The sequence below is a fragment of the Myxocyprinus asiaticus genome, chromosome 8, assembly GCF_019703515.2.
Source record: "Myxocyprinus asiaticus isolate MX2 ecotype Aquarium Trade chromosome 8, UBuf_Myxa_2, whole genome shotgun sequence".
NCBI classification, from domain to species: Eukaryota; Metazoa; Chordata; class Actinopteri; order Cypriniformes; family Catostomidae; genus Myxocyprinus; species Myxocyprinus asiaticus.
In genome coordinates, this window is record NC_059351.1 from 40857334 (window position 1) to 40871555 (window position 14222).

Consider the following 14222-nt stretch of genomic DNA (forward strand, 5'->3'; position numbering starts at 1 on the left):
AGTCTTGCGCTGAAAATCCCTTCTGTGTATATCAGTAAAACAAAAGATTGAAAATCAATTAAAGCTGAATTACATACTGGCGGGGGCAAAGCATTAAAAAATTTGTATGTGTGACATAATTGCAGTCTCCTGAAGGCACTCCTTTCTCAATAATGTAATTCCCACATCATAGTTAATCATTTGCTGGGTTCTTATTGCAATCCATCTTCTGAACACTGAGATATGACATTATGTGTATGTATATATATATCATCAGAGCCTAACAAGGATTCAGGTTTAGAAGAAGTGCAGGAGAAGCTCTGACAGTTTGAAAAGAAAGTACATTCAGAAATAAGAGGGTAAGGAAAATCTTGAATTCATCAGTTTTCTCATTGTTATCTATTCACATAAAAGTATATTCTATTCTATTCTATTCTAATTTCCCTGTAAAGATTTGAGTTTCTTAAAACAATATTGTTTAATTCACAAGTACTTGTTTGTCTCTTCATCTGCCATTACATGTCTACTTCTTGTTTCAGTTTAGTTCTTGCAGATGAATGAAAAAATAACTAGTAATAAGTAAACATAGTTAGAAATAAGTAAATTGAATATAATAAGTTACCTAAACAATCTCTTCATTACTCGACTTTTCTTAAAGTGATAGATCAATCAATAATTAAATAATGAATAATGTCATTGTTTACTCTCCTCATGCTGTTCCAAACCTGTATGACTTTATTTCTTTTGTAGAACCCAAAAAGATGTTAGGCAGAATGACAGCCTCAGTCAGCTTTCATTTTTATTGTTTGAAAAAAAAAACTAAAGTGAATGGTGATTGAGGCTAACATTCTCACATCTCTTTTTCTGTTCCATGAAAGAAATAAAGGCATAGATTTGGTACAAAATGAGGAAATGATGACAGAGTTTTCATCCTTTTTTCAACTATGCTCTGCCATGTATTATTTAAGACACAAATTTGTCCACTTAATTTAGATGATCATGAAGTTATCAGTGTCCGTCGTGGCCCTGATGGCATTACTGGTGTCCCGGGCTCAGGCATTTGTGTCAGTTGGGGGTAACGGAAACACTCATGTGAGCATCACTGGTAGTGCTGTAATGGCAAAGATCTATGAGGTGTGTGAAGCAGTGGCTGAATCTGAGGAAAGAGAATTCAAACCAACAGTAAGTATGTTTGTGTTCATTGAGATCTTATGTGTTTGTGTGTGAACACATGTATTTATTGCAAAAAGTGCTGGACTTCACATATTGGTCACTGAGTTAAAGGAATAGTTTATCCAGAAAATGAAGAGAGAATTCTGTTATCATTTGCTCACAGTCATGCCATTCCTAATTAAAATGCTTTTGTTCTTCAATGGAACATAAAAGGTGACATTTTCTGGTCGAAAAGCTCATCAAAATGCTCAAGGGGTGAAGGGTGACGCATATTGTTCTGTGTTCACGGATGTGCTGTTTTAAGCCATCTTGGTTCACGTGCATTGCTTAAAGTTCTTATACAAATAAAAAAAAACGCAACACAATATCACAGAAATGTAAGAGGTGACAGCATTTCACTAGACTTCTAATAAGGAAACTGTTGAATAGAGTTTGACACTGGAGTGCACTATCATTGTTCCGTAAAAATAAAAGCTCCAGGTGCAGATCAAGTTAATACGACAGAATTATTTAACTATTGTATTAACAAATCCTGAAATAATAATATTAATAATAATTCAGTATCATATAATAATAATAAACTTGACTGGACAATAATAAATATTATTCAAAATATAAGTGAGTGAAGTTGTAGTTTTGCACACCTTATTAATTCACTTTGTTTTTTTTTAAATATATATATATGAAGGTAAATATTGTTTTTATTACTGTATTGGTGCATATATATTATATTTATTATATTGTAAATTAAATACCATTCTTGTGTTTATTTAGTGGAAAAATTGTGGAAAACATGTATTCATTATTTTTAACTAGATTTTTTATTTAATTTAACATTTTGAATGAACTTGGTTACAATGGCTTTTAGAAATTATTTTAAAGTCATGATTATGTAATATCCCCCAGTTGTATGCCAAAAGGGAGCCCCTGGCTAGATGGTTGCTAGGGGCCTCTGAAATTGTAACCCTGCCCTTGGTAATGACTTAATGTGTAGTTACTGCATTTTGCCTTTGCAGGGCATGCATACAACTGCCTTGTCGTATTCACAGTTTTCATATTCACAATTATTTCGCAATTTTCACACAGGGTTCATCAGTAGAAGAGCTACTGCGGGCCTGCTTAGGCACAGCTACAGGTGAGGTTTCGGGTGCCAAGTTCCGTACAGCACTAAATCAGATCTACATGCAGAACGGCTATGTGGACCGTGACTTCATGGGCAGTGCACCACACCACTTTAATAATGAGGCTTTCAACGAGGGACGCAACCTCATAAGTCAGGGGACAGCAGCCATTAAAGCTAATGTCCGCAATGACAACCTACAATCTGCCAGAGAAACACTGGGGCGAGTGTGTCACACGCTGCAGGTGGGGAAGAAAACACATTTACTTATATTATACTTATGTACCAAACTTGAAATAATTAAAAGAGCATTTCACCCAAAAATGAAAAATCTGTCATTATTTATTCACCCTAATGTTGTTGCAAACCCATTGCTGTTGTTTTTTCTGTGGAATATAAAGGAGACATTTTTTTATAATCTTTATTTAGTCATTTGGGTCACACTTTATTTAAGGTGGCCTTAACTACTATGTACTAACATTAAATCATAAAAGACTATGTATTTACTGTGTAACTACATGTTGTTCTGCAAAATGCCCACATTTGCTGCTACTGAGATTGAGGTACAGGTAGGTTTAGGAGTAAGGGTAGGGTTAGGATTGGGGTTAGAGTTAGGTTTTGGGGTAAGGGTTGGGTTAGGGTTAGGGGTAAAGTTAACAGTGTACAATGAAACAGTGTACATTATCTTTACATTATCTTTTTGACAGACTGCTGCTATCGATTGATTGGCTAATAGGTATGACACTTTACAGAAAGCAGTGAGTGGTAAATGTTCCTTACCCACAAATTAGCAGATAAAATCTTGTGATTAACTAGTTAGACACTTAATGCAGTACAAATTAAATTAAATGCAAGTACTTTAAATGTAATTACAATGCAACAACATGTATGTACATAATAAGTATATTGTATCAAATGGTTAAGTACATAGTAGTTAAGGCCACTTAATATAAAGTGGGTCCATTACTTGCATAATTACAACAACGGTTTATAGTGACCGAGACTGTTAAGCTCCAAAAGCGCCATAAAAGTAGTCAATATGAGTTATGCACTATATTCCAAGGCTTCTGAAGTCATATGATTGCTTTATGTGAAGAATAGACCAAAATGTATTATATTTTTCATTGATAATCCTCGCTTGAATATAGTGCTGGTGTCACATGGACTACTGTGCTTTTTTGTCCTCTTTTGACCTTAGACATGATCATGATGAATTGTTGTATGGAAAAGACCTGTATTTTGATTTTTGAAAATTTCTGCTTTGTGTAAACAGCATAACATTGCATAACATAACAGCATAATTAGTAAATAATGATAGATTTCTGCATTTTTGGGCGAACTATTCCTTTAAATATGGTTCCATTGAAGTAGGTGAAACAAGGCAGGTGTAAAATAGTTTGATAAAATTAGTGCTTAATATGTAACAAAATCTAAATCTAAGCATTCATTATGAATCTTTTTATTTATTTTATTTATTAATTTATTTTATTTTATTTTTTGTTTTTGCAGGATTTTTACAGCCACAGTAACTGGGTTGAACTAGGTAACAAAAGTCCATATGCCAACCTCATCAGACCGGATCTCAACATTGAGAACATTGCAGGTACAGACAGTCCGTGGGTGTGATTACGAGAAAGAGTCATATGTGTGAAAGACATAAGATTACACCATTCTGTAGGCTTTTATTGTTGACATGTCCAATGTTCTTGTGTAATAGCTCTTAAAATCAATCTTTAAAATGATGACTAGAGATAAGAGAACAAATGACTTTGTTCATAACTGATAAGATGACCAGGGACCAGAGAGTAAATATCACATTGCATGTGATGAATTTTCTTGGAACTGGTACAAAACAGAAGCAAATCACTAAATTGAGGGCATATCATTGATTGCATATCTTTTAATGGATGAAGTGTGAAAAATTTGAATTGGCTCTCTTTCAACTTCAATTGGAATTTGAATTGGAACGACAGAAAGAGCAATTAAAAAAATTCAAAGTAATTTATCGTAGTCATACAAAGGTTTTGAACAAAACTTAATTAAACTTATTGAAATTGTTTAAAAAACAATTATGAAATTATTTACTATTCATGCCTATTTATTGGGTATGTAGAAAAAAAAGATAAACTGATTAGACAAATTGGTAACACTTTCTATGAAGCCTTAAAAATTCTAAACTGATTAAACATATTAGTACCACTTTCTATGAACCCTGTATTTATTATGCATTTGTAATGTCTCATAATACACGTTATAATATGTTGTAACTTCTCATAAATAATTTTAACCTCAATTTGAATACATTAAAATACTTACCTATTCATATATTAGACTTCAATGATTATAACATGTCTAACATTAAATTATATCTGCAGAAGTTACAGTATAATGTATTGTATATATTTGTATTATATGTAGTAGGTATGCTTAAGATAAAGTGACAAAAGTAAAGTCTTCTTATAAACATCCATAAGATATTTTAAGTGGTTATGGAATTTATATGCAAATGCACAGAATACAATGGAACACAAATTCAGTGTAAATTCTGAGACATGAAGAAAGTTTAAAACATGTCACTCGCACTCAGAAAAGTGTTTCTTTGTATTATGTACATTTTCACATAACGTTCATGTTATAAGCTTGAAAGTATTGTATTTTACAAGGTTATGTTATGTCTATTTATAAGAAGACATTACTTTTAGAACTTTGCTTAAAGCAGGCCAAGACCACTTAATGGTATATGATCATGACATAAAGCCTTATAACTGTTTAAATTATTCTGCTTTTGCATGACAGCACTTATACAATACCTAATATATACAGTATGTATATATATACATACATATATATTGCATTGCAACTTCTGAGGATAAAGTTGGATGTTGATTGTGTAATAATAGTTTAAGTGTTACAATATATTATAACAGGTTACAATTATTTATGAAGAGTTATAATGTATATAACAGGAGACATTATGAATGCATTATAATGCATTTATAATGCCTTTACATTGCATTATAAATATGGGATTCATAGAAAGTGTTACCAGTTTATTTATCTGACCTAGAGTTACATACTTTTAAACAATTAACACAGCCATCAAAAATGAATTTTGCCATACAGCACCACAAAATGTCCAACACACACTGTTTTCAGGCTAATTTATACAAATAAATGTTGACGTTCCCGTTTGGGGTAAATTAGAGTATTCTGGGAAATGAAGTGCTATTCTACCATGGTCCATTAAATGAATTAATTTATTAATTGTAATGAAATGTATATTGATTAAATAAGCATTTCTGTATGTGGCATTTCAAATTGTAACGATGCTGCTGCTGGCAATGACAAATTATTATGCAGGGCTTTACTGGTTGTTTAGATCAGTGTTACTATCAGAAATAATTAATAATTATTTCTTTAGTTATTAATTAATATTTAAATTAATTAATTGAATCTAACTCATTAAAACCTCATATGGGTCTCCAGTAAATGTAGTGTGCTACGTTTAGGACCGGGTTTGTTTATTAGCAATTATTAATAATTATCAAAGATAATTATTAATTATTAAAATCAATAGAACATTGATGAGAATCAATGTTAGTTTTTTTTAATCCTTTAAATCAACAACTATCAAAGATAATCACCAATCATTAACATAGATGAAACATTAATTAAAATTAACACTAGCTTATTGATCATTCAAATTCAACAATCATCAAAGATAATTATCAATTAACAAAAATCAATAGAATATTAATAAGGATTAACACTGACGGGGCACCACCCTGGAATCAGGGACTAATAACTAGATAGTATAACAGTCTCAATATTAGATTGTTTTCTTAGGAAAATCGACATCTGAAGAATATCGATTTTCGGGAAAAAAAAACAATGAATGAAGGCTTGAATCTGAGCACTGACATCCCGTCAGCATGACTGAACTTCACTAATTTCGTCCCTTCAGCCTGAAGCTGCTGTCGAAGGGTGTCATCAACGGTGAGGCTGTGACCCCTAAATGCGTCCATGATCTCAATTTCTGTGTCATGTTTGTCGCCCTTGACATGGAGGACAATATCGTCAATGTGCACGGTGGCTCCTCGTGGAACCATTAAGAACACTGTTTGGTTTGGTAGCCTTAGTTTAGTGGCTGTATCATGGCAGTCATATGACTTCGGTGGCTGGTGTTAACGAGCCAGCAATTGCCTGCTCGCTCTACCCTTCTCTCTGTTCCTTCATCTTTGATGGACATGCTACCTTGACACTTGTTCAGAGAATTCAGCTCTTAGGCCGAAGAGGCAGTTAGTCACCTCTCTAACAAAGGGGTTGCGTTTGGACAAACCCAATGAATGTCCTTTGTCTTGGTACACATGCTAAGGTTAGGGATAAGGTAGAGCGAGGGGTCCTCATCATGGTAGGTGAGTGTTGGTGATGTTTTGAGGTGAATATGTGCATTACCTCTCTGAAAACCAACATTAAATACGGACTTTAGTCTGTATATATTCTCCCTTTCTATGATGGTAGATTGAGGATAAATCCTATTTTGAGGTTCTGAGGATTTACATGGATTGGAATTTCAATGCCAAAACTATATGCCAGGTGTATCTGTAAAGGCTGCACAATGGAGATAGAAGCAGATCTAAGGATTTGTTCGACAAGGTCTAGGGAGACCAGGTAAGCTGGAATCCTTCCACCACTCAGACTGCTGACTGAGGAGCTAATTTCCCTGAGGTCCTGCATTAGATCTCTAACGATACACACATAAGTTGTTTTCTCTGACAATGTCCCTAAAGCGTGTAAGGCGTTATTGATAAGAACAGAGTGCAAATTTACAGTGACTATAGTACCCTGAAGGGTTTTATTTAGGCCCTGTAATTGTTCTTATTGGAGTCGTCGTCCCTGCTGGATTTTTGGACGACGGTGACCTGTCCATCTGAAGATGGTGAACTGTTTTCTGGACCAAGTGGTCTCGGTATGTCAACCTGAGCCCACGTGTCCACGATGGCAGTCAATGAGTGGAGCCAATCGGTTCAATAGGTCCTGGCCAACTAACAGTGGTTCCGTATTAATGGGACATATGTAAACAGGGTGTACTAGTGTCATCCCTTGAAAGGTGTCAATCCAGGCCCGTTTTGTGATAGACGACCTATCTTGCGTGTAGCTTGTGATGCTTACTTTGCAGGTCTCTGTCTATAACGGTTTGCCAAGGGAGAGCTTTGCTCTAGCCACCTCTGCACAGGTGTTGGAACCCATTAGACTATTTCGGAACCGGTGTCAAGTAGTGCGTGGGAGTTGAATGACCCATGTGTCAGGCATTGCCCTTACGGTACAGGTCGCCCAAGAAGGTCAGAAAAGGAAGGTGTGGCATGTTAGGAGTGACTGTTTTGGGGAGCAACATGGACACTGTTCCCCTTTTCCCAACCTACAAAGTAAACTTTGGCGTTAACGGGAGGGGGTACATCGTCTAGTCATACTGACGGGGTTTCAGTGCCGTGTTCCTTTGAGGAGGTCGGCGGACCTGGTGAACAACAGAGCATGTCAAGCTTAGTTACTAACTCAGTCAAGTATCTCCTTATATTCTCCATTTCTTTTCTCAAATTTTGTTCTCTGAGGGGATTTGAAACCTTTTCTACCCACCCACCTTCTTGTTTGGGTTTTTGTTCGAACCGCGCATTTCCTTTCGGCCGGCGAACGTTTTGTTGTTTAGGCCTGCCGTGACCCTGTGGGTGTGTCTGGTCATCAACTCCCTGGTTCTGTTGCCTACCCTGCTGGTGGGGTGATAGGCGCCTCTGGGGTCCTGTTCTAGCATTCACCTTAACGTGAGGCATTTTGTTGCCTTCAAGCGCTAGGTCTGCATATGAGGCTTGGATCCCCAGGACTCCGGCATCGCCTTCGTGCCCTCGGACAGGGCGCACGCGTGTCTCCCATGCCAGTTGCGCATATCTTCTGATTTCCTGCATGGTTGTGAAGGAAAAGAGACTTGAAAGCTCGTTCCTCCTCCAGACCTGGTGCGTTACTTCCTTGGAAGTACGTGGTTCTCAGGTGTCTATAATACTCACATGGAGGCTCGTGCCTCTTCTGGTGATGGCAAAAGCAGCTATGGTAGCGGAGGCTCCATCGATATACAGCGAATACTCCTCGCGTAGGGCTTTACACAGAGCTGAGTAGCGGTTTCGAGTACCAGTTGGTAGCATTTCCATGAACGCATGGACACTGCTTACTGTGGTCTTCCATATAAGCTTGAGTTTTTCATGTGATGAAGCATAAGTCAAGTCAGTCAGGCAGTGCTCAATTTCCCTAAGATAATTGTCGATGTTTGAATCTCGATTACTTGGGTCAAAGCATTCTATGTCCACTACAAGGGACTCGAGTTGTCGGATACGCAAGCGTTGGTGTCGGTATGAAAACGGGTCGTCCGAGTCAACCGAAACACCATAGTCACTCGGATCGCTATAACGATGAGGACAACTTCCTCCCCTTCATGGTGGGGGTGGACCCCAGGTTGCGTACAGCTCCCTGGCTAATGGGATCTTCGATCCACTTACACCACTCTGGGCTTGAAAATAATTGTCCCCCCTCCGTGGTGTGGAGTCAGTCGATTTGAAATGCACGGTGGTGTGACTGAAAACTGACTGGGGGGGCAACTATAAGGAGAGGCACCTGCATCCAACCAGCAGGCTGCTGGAGGAGCTTGAAAGGTGTCTTGGAGGATGAAGTCAGAGACTGTACCACTAGGGGCAGCTCGGCTCCTAGCGTGTGTCCCTGGCTTTCTCAGGGGCACATTCCTATGCGTATCGCTAAAGAGGGGGCCCTCTTCTATGTCAGATGTTGTGCTGTGCATTTCAGCTGCACTTACCAGATCTGACTCTACTCTTAGCTGGGCAGCTTGAAGCTGCCTGCGCAGGGTTTCATTTTCCTCCTGCATCCGGGCATTATCTTCCTGTGCCTGGACTTTCTCAGCTTGGGTGCACCTAACGTCTTGGTGCAGGCTGAGATTTTCCCTCTGCACCGCTTGGTAGCTGCTCTGCAGCTGGGCGAGCTGGGCCTGGTGCTCTGCGGTTTGCAGTTGGGTTTTGCGGTGGTGGAGAAGGAACATTTGGCCCACTAGGTCCAGGATTGTGCTCTTTGGCTTCCCGACCGGGTTGTTGACATAATCAACTAGTTCCTGCAATGCTTCATCACAACGACTAATATTGTAGCCGTTAAGGTTATCTCTCTCCTCTACAGAGAGACGGAGGACAGCAGCGACTACATTTTGCAGTGCTGGGTCAATTAACCTCTGTGGAGCTTCAGCTCCAGTCACGCGGGGTGATTGGTGACTCATTTTACTGGGGTAGTAAAAATTCTTGTGACACAGTGGCTCTGATAGCTTGTTGTTTTACAGTTTCTATAATGCTGACACGAACGCACATGTGAGAGGCTTCGACCTGTGGCTTACAGGCTACTGTTATGTTATGTGCAAATTTCACTGCGTTCTCTCTTTGGTGGACGTCAATGAAGTGACTTGGCACCTCTCTGTAACATCTAGGTGAAAGCGTTAGGAGTTAAATAATAACAACAGCAGGTTTTAAGCAGACTATCGTAATTTTACCAACCCCTAATTCACTCTTAAGAGCACTTTCACACCACACTGGCTTATGTTTGGCAAGTTTTGAGAAGTAAACTGTCAAACAGAACCAAACTTTGAAGTAATGATTCAAGTTATTACTTTGGATTCTTATGCATACACACTGTGACAAAGTAGGATGCCTCACACGGGGCACCAATTATTATGTAGGGCTTTACTGGTTGTTTAGATCAGTGTTACTATCAGAAATAATTAATAATTATTTATTTAGTTATTAATTAATATTTAAATTAATTAATTGAATCTAACTCATTAAAACCTCATATGGGTCTCCAGTAAATGGCGCTATGTTTAGGAGCGGTTTGGTTATTAGCAATAATTAATAATTATCAAAGATAATTATTAATTATTAAAATCAATAGAACATTGATGAGAATCAATGTTAGTTTTTTTTAATCCTTTAAATCAACAACTATCAAAGATAATCGCCAATAATTAACATAGATGAAACATTAATTAAAATTAACACTAGCTTATTGATCATTCAAATTCAACAATCATCAAAGATAATTATCAATTAACAAAAATCATAGAATATTAATAAGTATTAACATTGACGGGGCACCACCCTGGAATTAGGGACTAATAACCGGATAGTATAACAGTCTCAATATTAGATTGTTTTCTTAGGAAAATCGACATCCGAAGAATATAGATTTTCGGGAAAAAAACAATGAATGAAGGCTTGAATCCGAGCACTGACATCCCGTCAGCATGACACAGGTGTATGCAAAACAAACCAAAACACTTCTCTTTGTAATATAACAAAGTTTATTTATGCAATAATATCAATTAATAATTAATACAATGCAGTCAATAAATTTCTGACTTACAACTACAAACTAAACAGTGATATGATTAGATATGGAAATCAAAATAATCCTATAACACATGAGGGTGTGTGTGTGAGAGTGTGTGTGTCTGTGTGTGTGTGTGTGTGTAAGGAGGGACGCGCACAAAATGGTGGACATGACTCTCGTGGAGAGTATGTCATGCGAGACTTCCGGCCAGGGAATATGACTGCAAATGTGGGCGGAGAGAAACCAGTCAATGGTAGCTTAGGGACAAAGCTGAACTTTATCACAAAGCTATCTACTAGCCAAAAATGTGTACCAGAATGTTTGTGGAGGGTTGCGTGTGTGTGTGTGTGGTTAGTACGAGAGAGAGAGAGAGAGAGAGAGAGAGAGAAAATTAAGCGACGGCCCAAAAGCCGATTTCGGGATCATGGGAGAGAAAGCAGCTGTTAGTTTATCACTCAGAGACGCGGTGGACGGCTCGTAAACAGTCCCGCGTTCTTTGATTCTTTAATGGATAAACTCAGTTTGCTGGTCTCACCCGCGATGGCGAAAATGCACAACAGTCCAATTTGGTTGGACCACAATAAAGCAAATCAAATTTGTGATAATTAATACCCTGAGTATTAATAATGAGCGGACATGGCGGTCCGTAAACTGTACAAGCAAAAACCTTGAAACACAAGAATAACACACTATAATATTCTATCTCTGCCCAGACGTAAACCTCTTACTTGAATCGAATGAGGATGCAGGTGGAATGTGTGTTCATCTGTCCTTTAACTCAGACTTGGTTCCTCGAGGCTCGGGTGATGATGGGAGGCCGTTTCCTCGCTCTGTCGTTTGCATTCTCGGTGGGCTGGCGGAGAAATCAGAAACATCGACTTGATTGAAGATGGAAGAGAAATCTTTATTCTCTTCACTTCTGCAGGCAAACGGATGAAGATGCGGAGTGTTCGGTTGAACACAGAGTAATCTCAACTCGTCCAGCGAGATGGACATTGTATGGTCACAGTTTCAAGTCGGACGTTACTTCCTTGTGCCACGAGACTGCACCTGATAGCAGCGATGAGCTGTGTCTACCCACGGCGAGCAAAGTTGCTGGAAGCAAATACCGGAAGCATTTCTGAGGTATTTCAACTCCTGATGATGTCATGCTTGAGGGACGTTCTGTTGTGTCCCTCATCCAATAGGAGTTGAGAGTTCGATCCTTTAGTGAGCAAGGCTTCATAGGATTTGTAGTCTGTTTTGGACTACCTTTGTTTGATTTTGGCGCGGTTTTTATCAGTAAGATTTACGACCTGGTATGTGGGGGCCTGAGTTAGGTTTTACGACTGTGTTAGGCCTGCCTTTGTCTTTTATTTGAACACAGGAGGCCCAACAATGACGATGAAATGAAGAACCCAAGTGCAAATTTATTATTAAACGTGAAATCCAGGAAACCCTAACAATGAACATGAAAGAAACATAAAAAATGAACTTGACTAAACTTGACAAAAACTTGGCTTGACATTAACATAGCAATGTTACCAATCACAATATCTGACAAGGGACAATGGAAAACATGAGGGCTTAAATACTAGACATGGGAGAACACATGACAAAAATGACCAATGAACAGACAGAACTGAAAACAAGACAATGAACCAATGAAAACAAGACACATGAACCTGGAGGGAAAACAGGACATCACCTGACTAGGGACACATGACATGAAACAGGAAACAAACTTTAAAAAAAAAAGACATGAAATACATGAACACACACATTAAACATTACATATCCCCCCCACTAGGGGCGGCTCCCGACGCCCCAAAACATGAACACACACATTAAACATGACATAGATCCAAAGTTCTGTAGGGAGCTGGGGGGAGGGGGGCCTTGAGGCGTGAGGCGTGGCCTGGCGAGACAGGGCGTGGGGCATGGGACCAGGGCAGAGTTAATGGAAGGTAGGGCCCTGAGAGGTTCGAGGGGTGGAGTCGTGGAAGGTGGGGCTGTGAGAGACTTGAGGGGCGGAGCCATGGAAAGCGGAGCCATGAGAGACTTGAAGGGCGACACCATGGAACTTGGTACCCAGTGAGTAGCCGAAGACTCGAAGGGCCAGGGTGGAGCCGATAGCAGGGAGGACCAAGGCGGCACTGGAGGCTCGGGGGAGCAAGGCAGAGCTGGGGGATCGGAAGACTGAGGCGGAGCCGGTGGGAATGAGGACCAAGGCGGAGCCTTAGGGAAGGAGGTCCTCAGTGGAGCTGACGGATCGGAGGGACGAGGCACAGCCAGAGGATCGGAGAGCCAAGGTGGAGCCAGGTGACCGACAGACCAAGGAGGAGCCGGAGGGACGAGGGACCCCGGAAAAGCCGACAGGCTGAAGGACCGCAGTGCAGCCGAGGGAACGCAGAGCCGAGGCGATGTTGAGGGACGACAGGCCAAGGAGGAGTCCAGGGCTCAGAGGGTCCAGGTGGGGTCGAAGGGTTGAAAGTTCCCCTTGCCTGCTCAGGAGAACTAAGGGTGGGTACAAGGGCAGGAACCATCTCCAGGTCCAAATGCTCAGATGTGTCCATGACATGGCATGGAACAGACTCAGGCATGGCTGCGACATGGCATGGAGCAGTCTGAGGCGTTGCTGTTACATGGCATGGAGCAGGCTGAGGCGTTGCTGTGACATGGCATGGAGCAGGCTGAGGCGTTGCTGTGACATGGCATGGAGCAGGCTGAGGCGTTGCTGTGACATGGCATGGAGCAGGCTGAGGCGTTGCTGTGACATGGCATGGAGCAGGCTGAGGCATTGCTGTGACATGGCATGGAGCAGGCTGAGGATCCAGGGCAAAAGATGGTGCTAGCTCGGCGGCCATGACGTGGAACTCTGGCTCGGCGGCCATGACGTGGAACTCTGGCTCGGCGGCCATGTCGTGGAACTCTGGCCTCTGGTGAGGTCGATATATTGAGCCAGGCTGTGGGTACTCTGACCGCTTGGCATCAGAAAAGAGATGGGCTCATTCAGTCCAAATCGGAAACATTCCTTGAGGGCCACCTCATTAAAATCCACCTGGCATGCCAGAGCGCAAAAGTCCTCCACATAATCCTCCAGGGGACGATTCCCCTGACGTAGGCGGAGGAGCTGGATTGCTGGGTTCGTTTTGGTCAGTCAGGTATTCTGTAACAATGTTACTGCTGGCAGTGACGATGATGATGAAATGAAGAACCCAAGTGCAAATTTATTATTAAACGTGAAATCCAGAAAACCCTAACAATAAACATGAAAGAAACATAAAACATGAACTTGACTAAACTTGACATAAACTTGGCTTGACATTAACATAACAACGTTACCAATCACAATACCTGACAAGAGACAATGGAAAACATGATTACTAGATTTAAAATAGGCTTAAATACAATGAACAGACAGAACTGATAACAAGATAACAAGACAATGAACCAATGAAAACGAGACACATAAACCTGGAGGGAAAACAGGACATCACCTGACTAGGGACACATGACATGAAACAGGAAATAAACTTTACAAAAT

General features: G+C 40.1%; 1 protein-coding gene across 4 annotated transcripts in view; it reads left to right on the forward strand.

The window, feature by feature from the left end:
* The window catches only part of LOC127444565 (von Willebrand factor A domain-containing protein 7-like), a 53157-nt gene that overhangs the window by 23704 nt on the left and 15231 nt on the right, over positions 1-14222 (forward strand). For 3 of the 4 annotated variants that reach the window (XM_051704005.1, XM_051704007.1, XM_051704006.1), the window contains 4 exons: positions 257-338; positions 973-1161; positions 2239-2517; positions 3782-3875. In XM_051704005.1, coding sequence (XP_051559965.1) covers positions 973-1161; positions 2239-2517; positions 3782-3875 — 562 coding nt within the window. In that variant the 5' untranslated portion in view covers positions 257-338. The remainder of the gene's footprint in view (positions 1-256; positions 339-972; positions 1162-2238; positions 2518-3781; positions 3876-14222) is intronic. The other variant, XM_051704008.1, reaches the window with a different exon arrangement.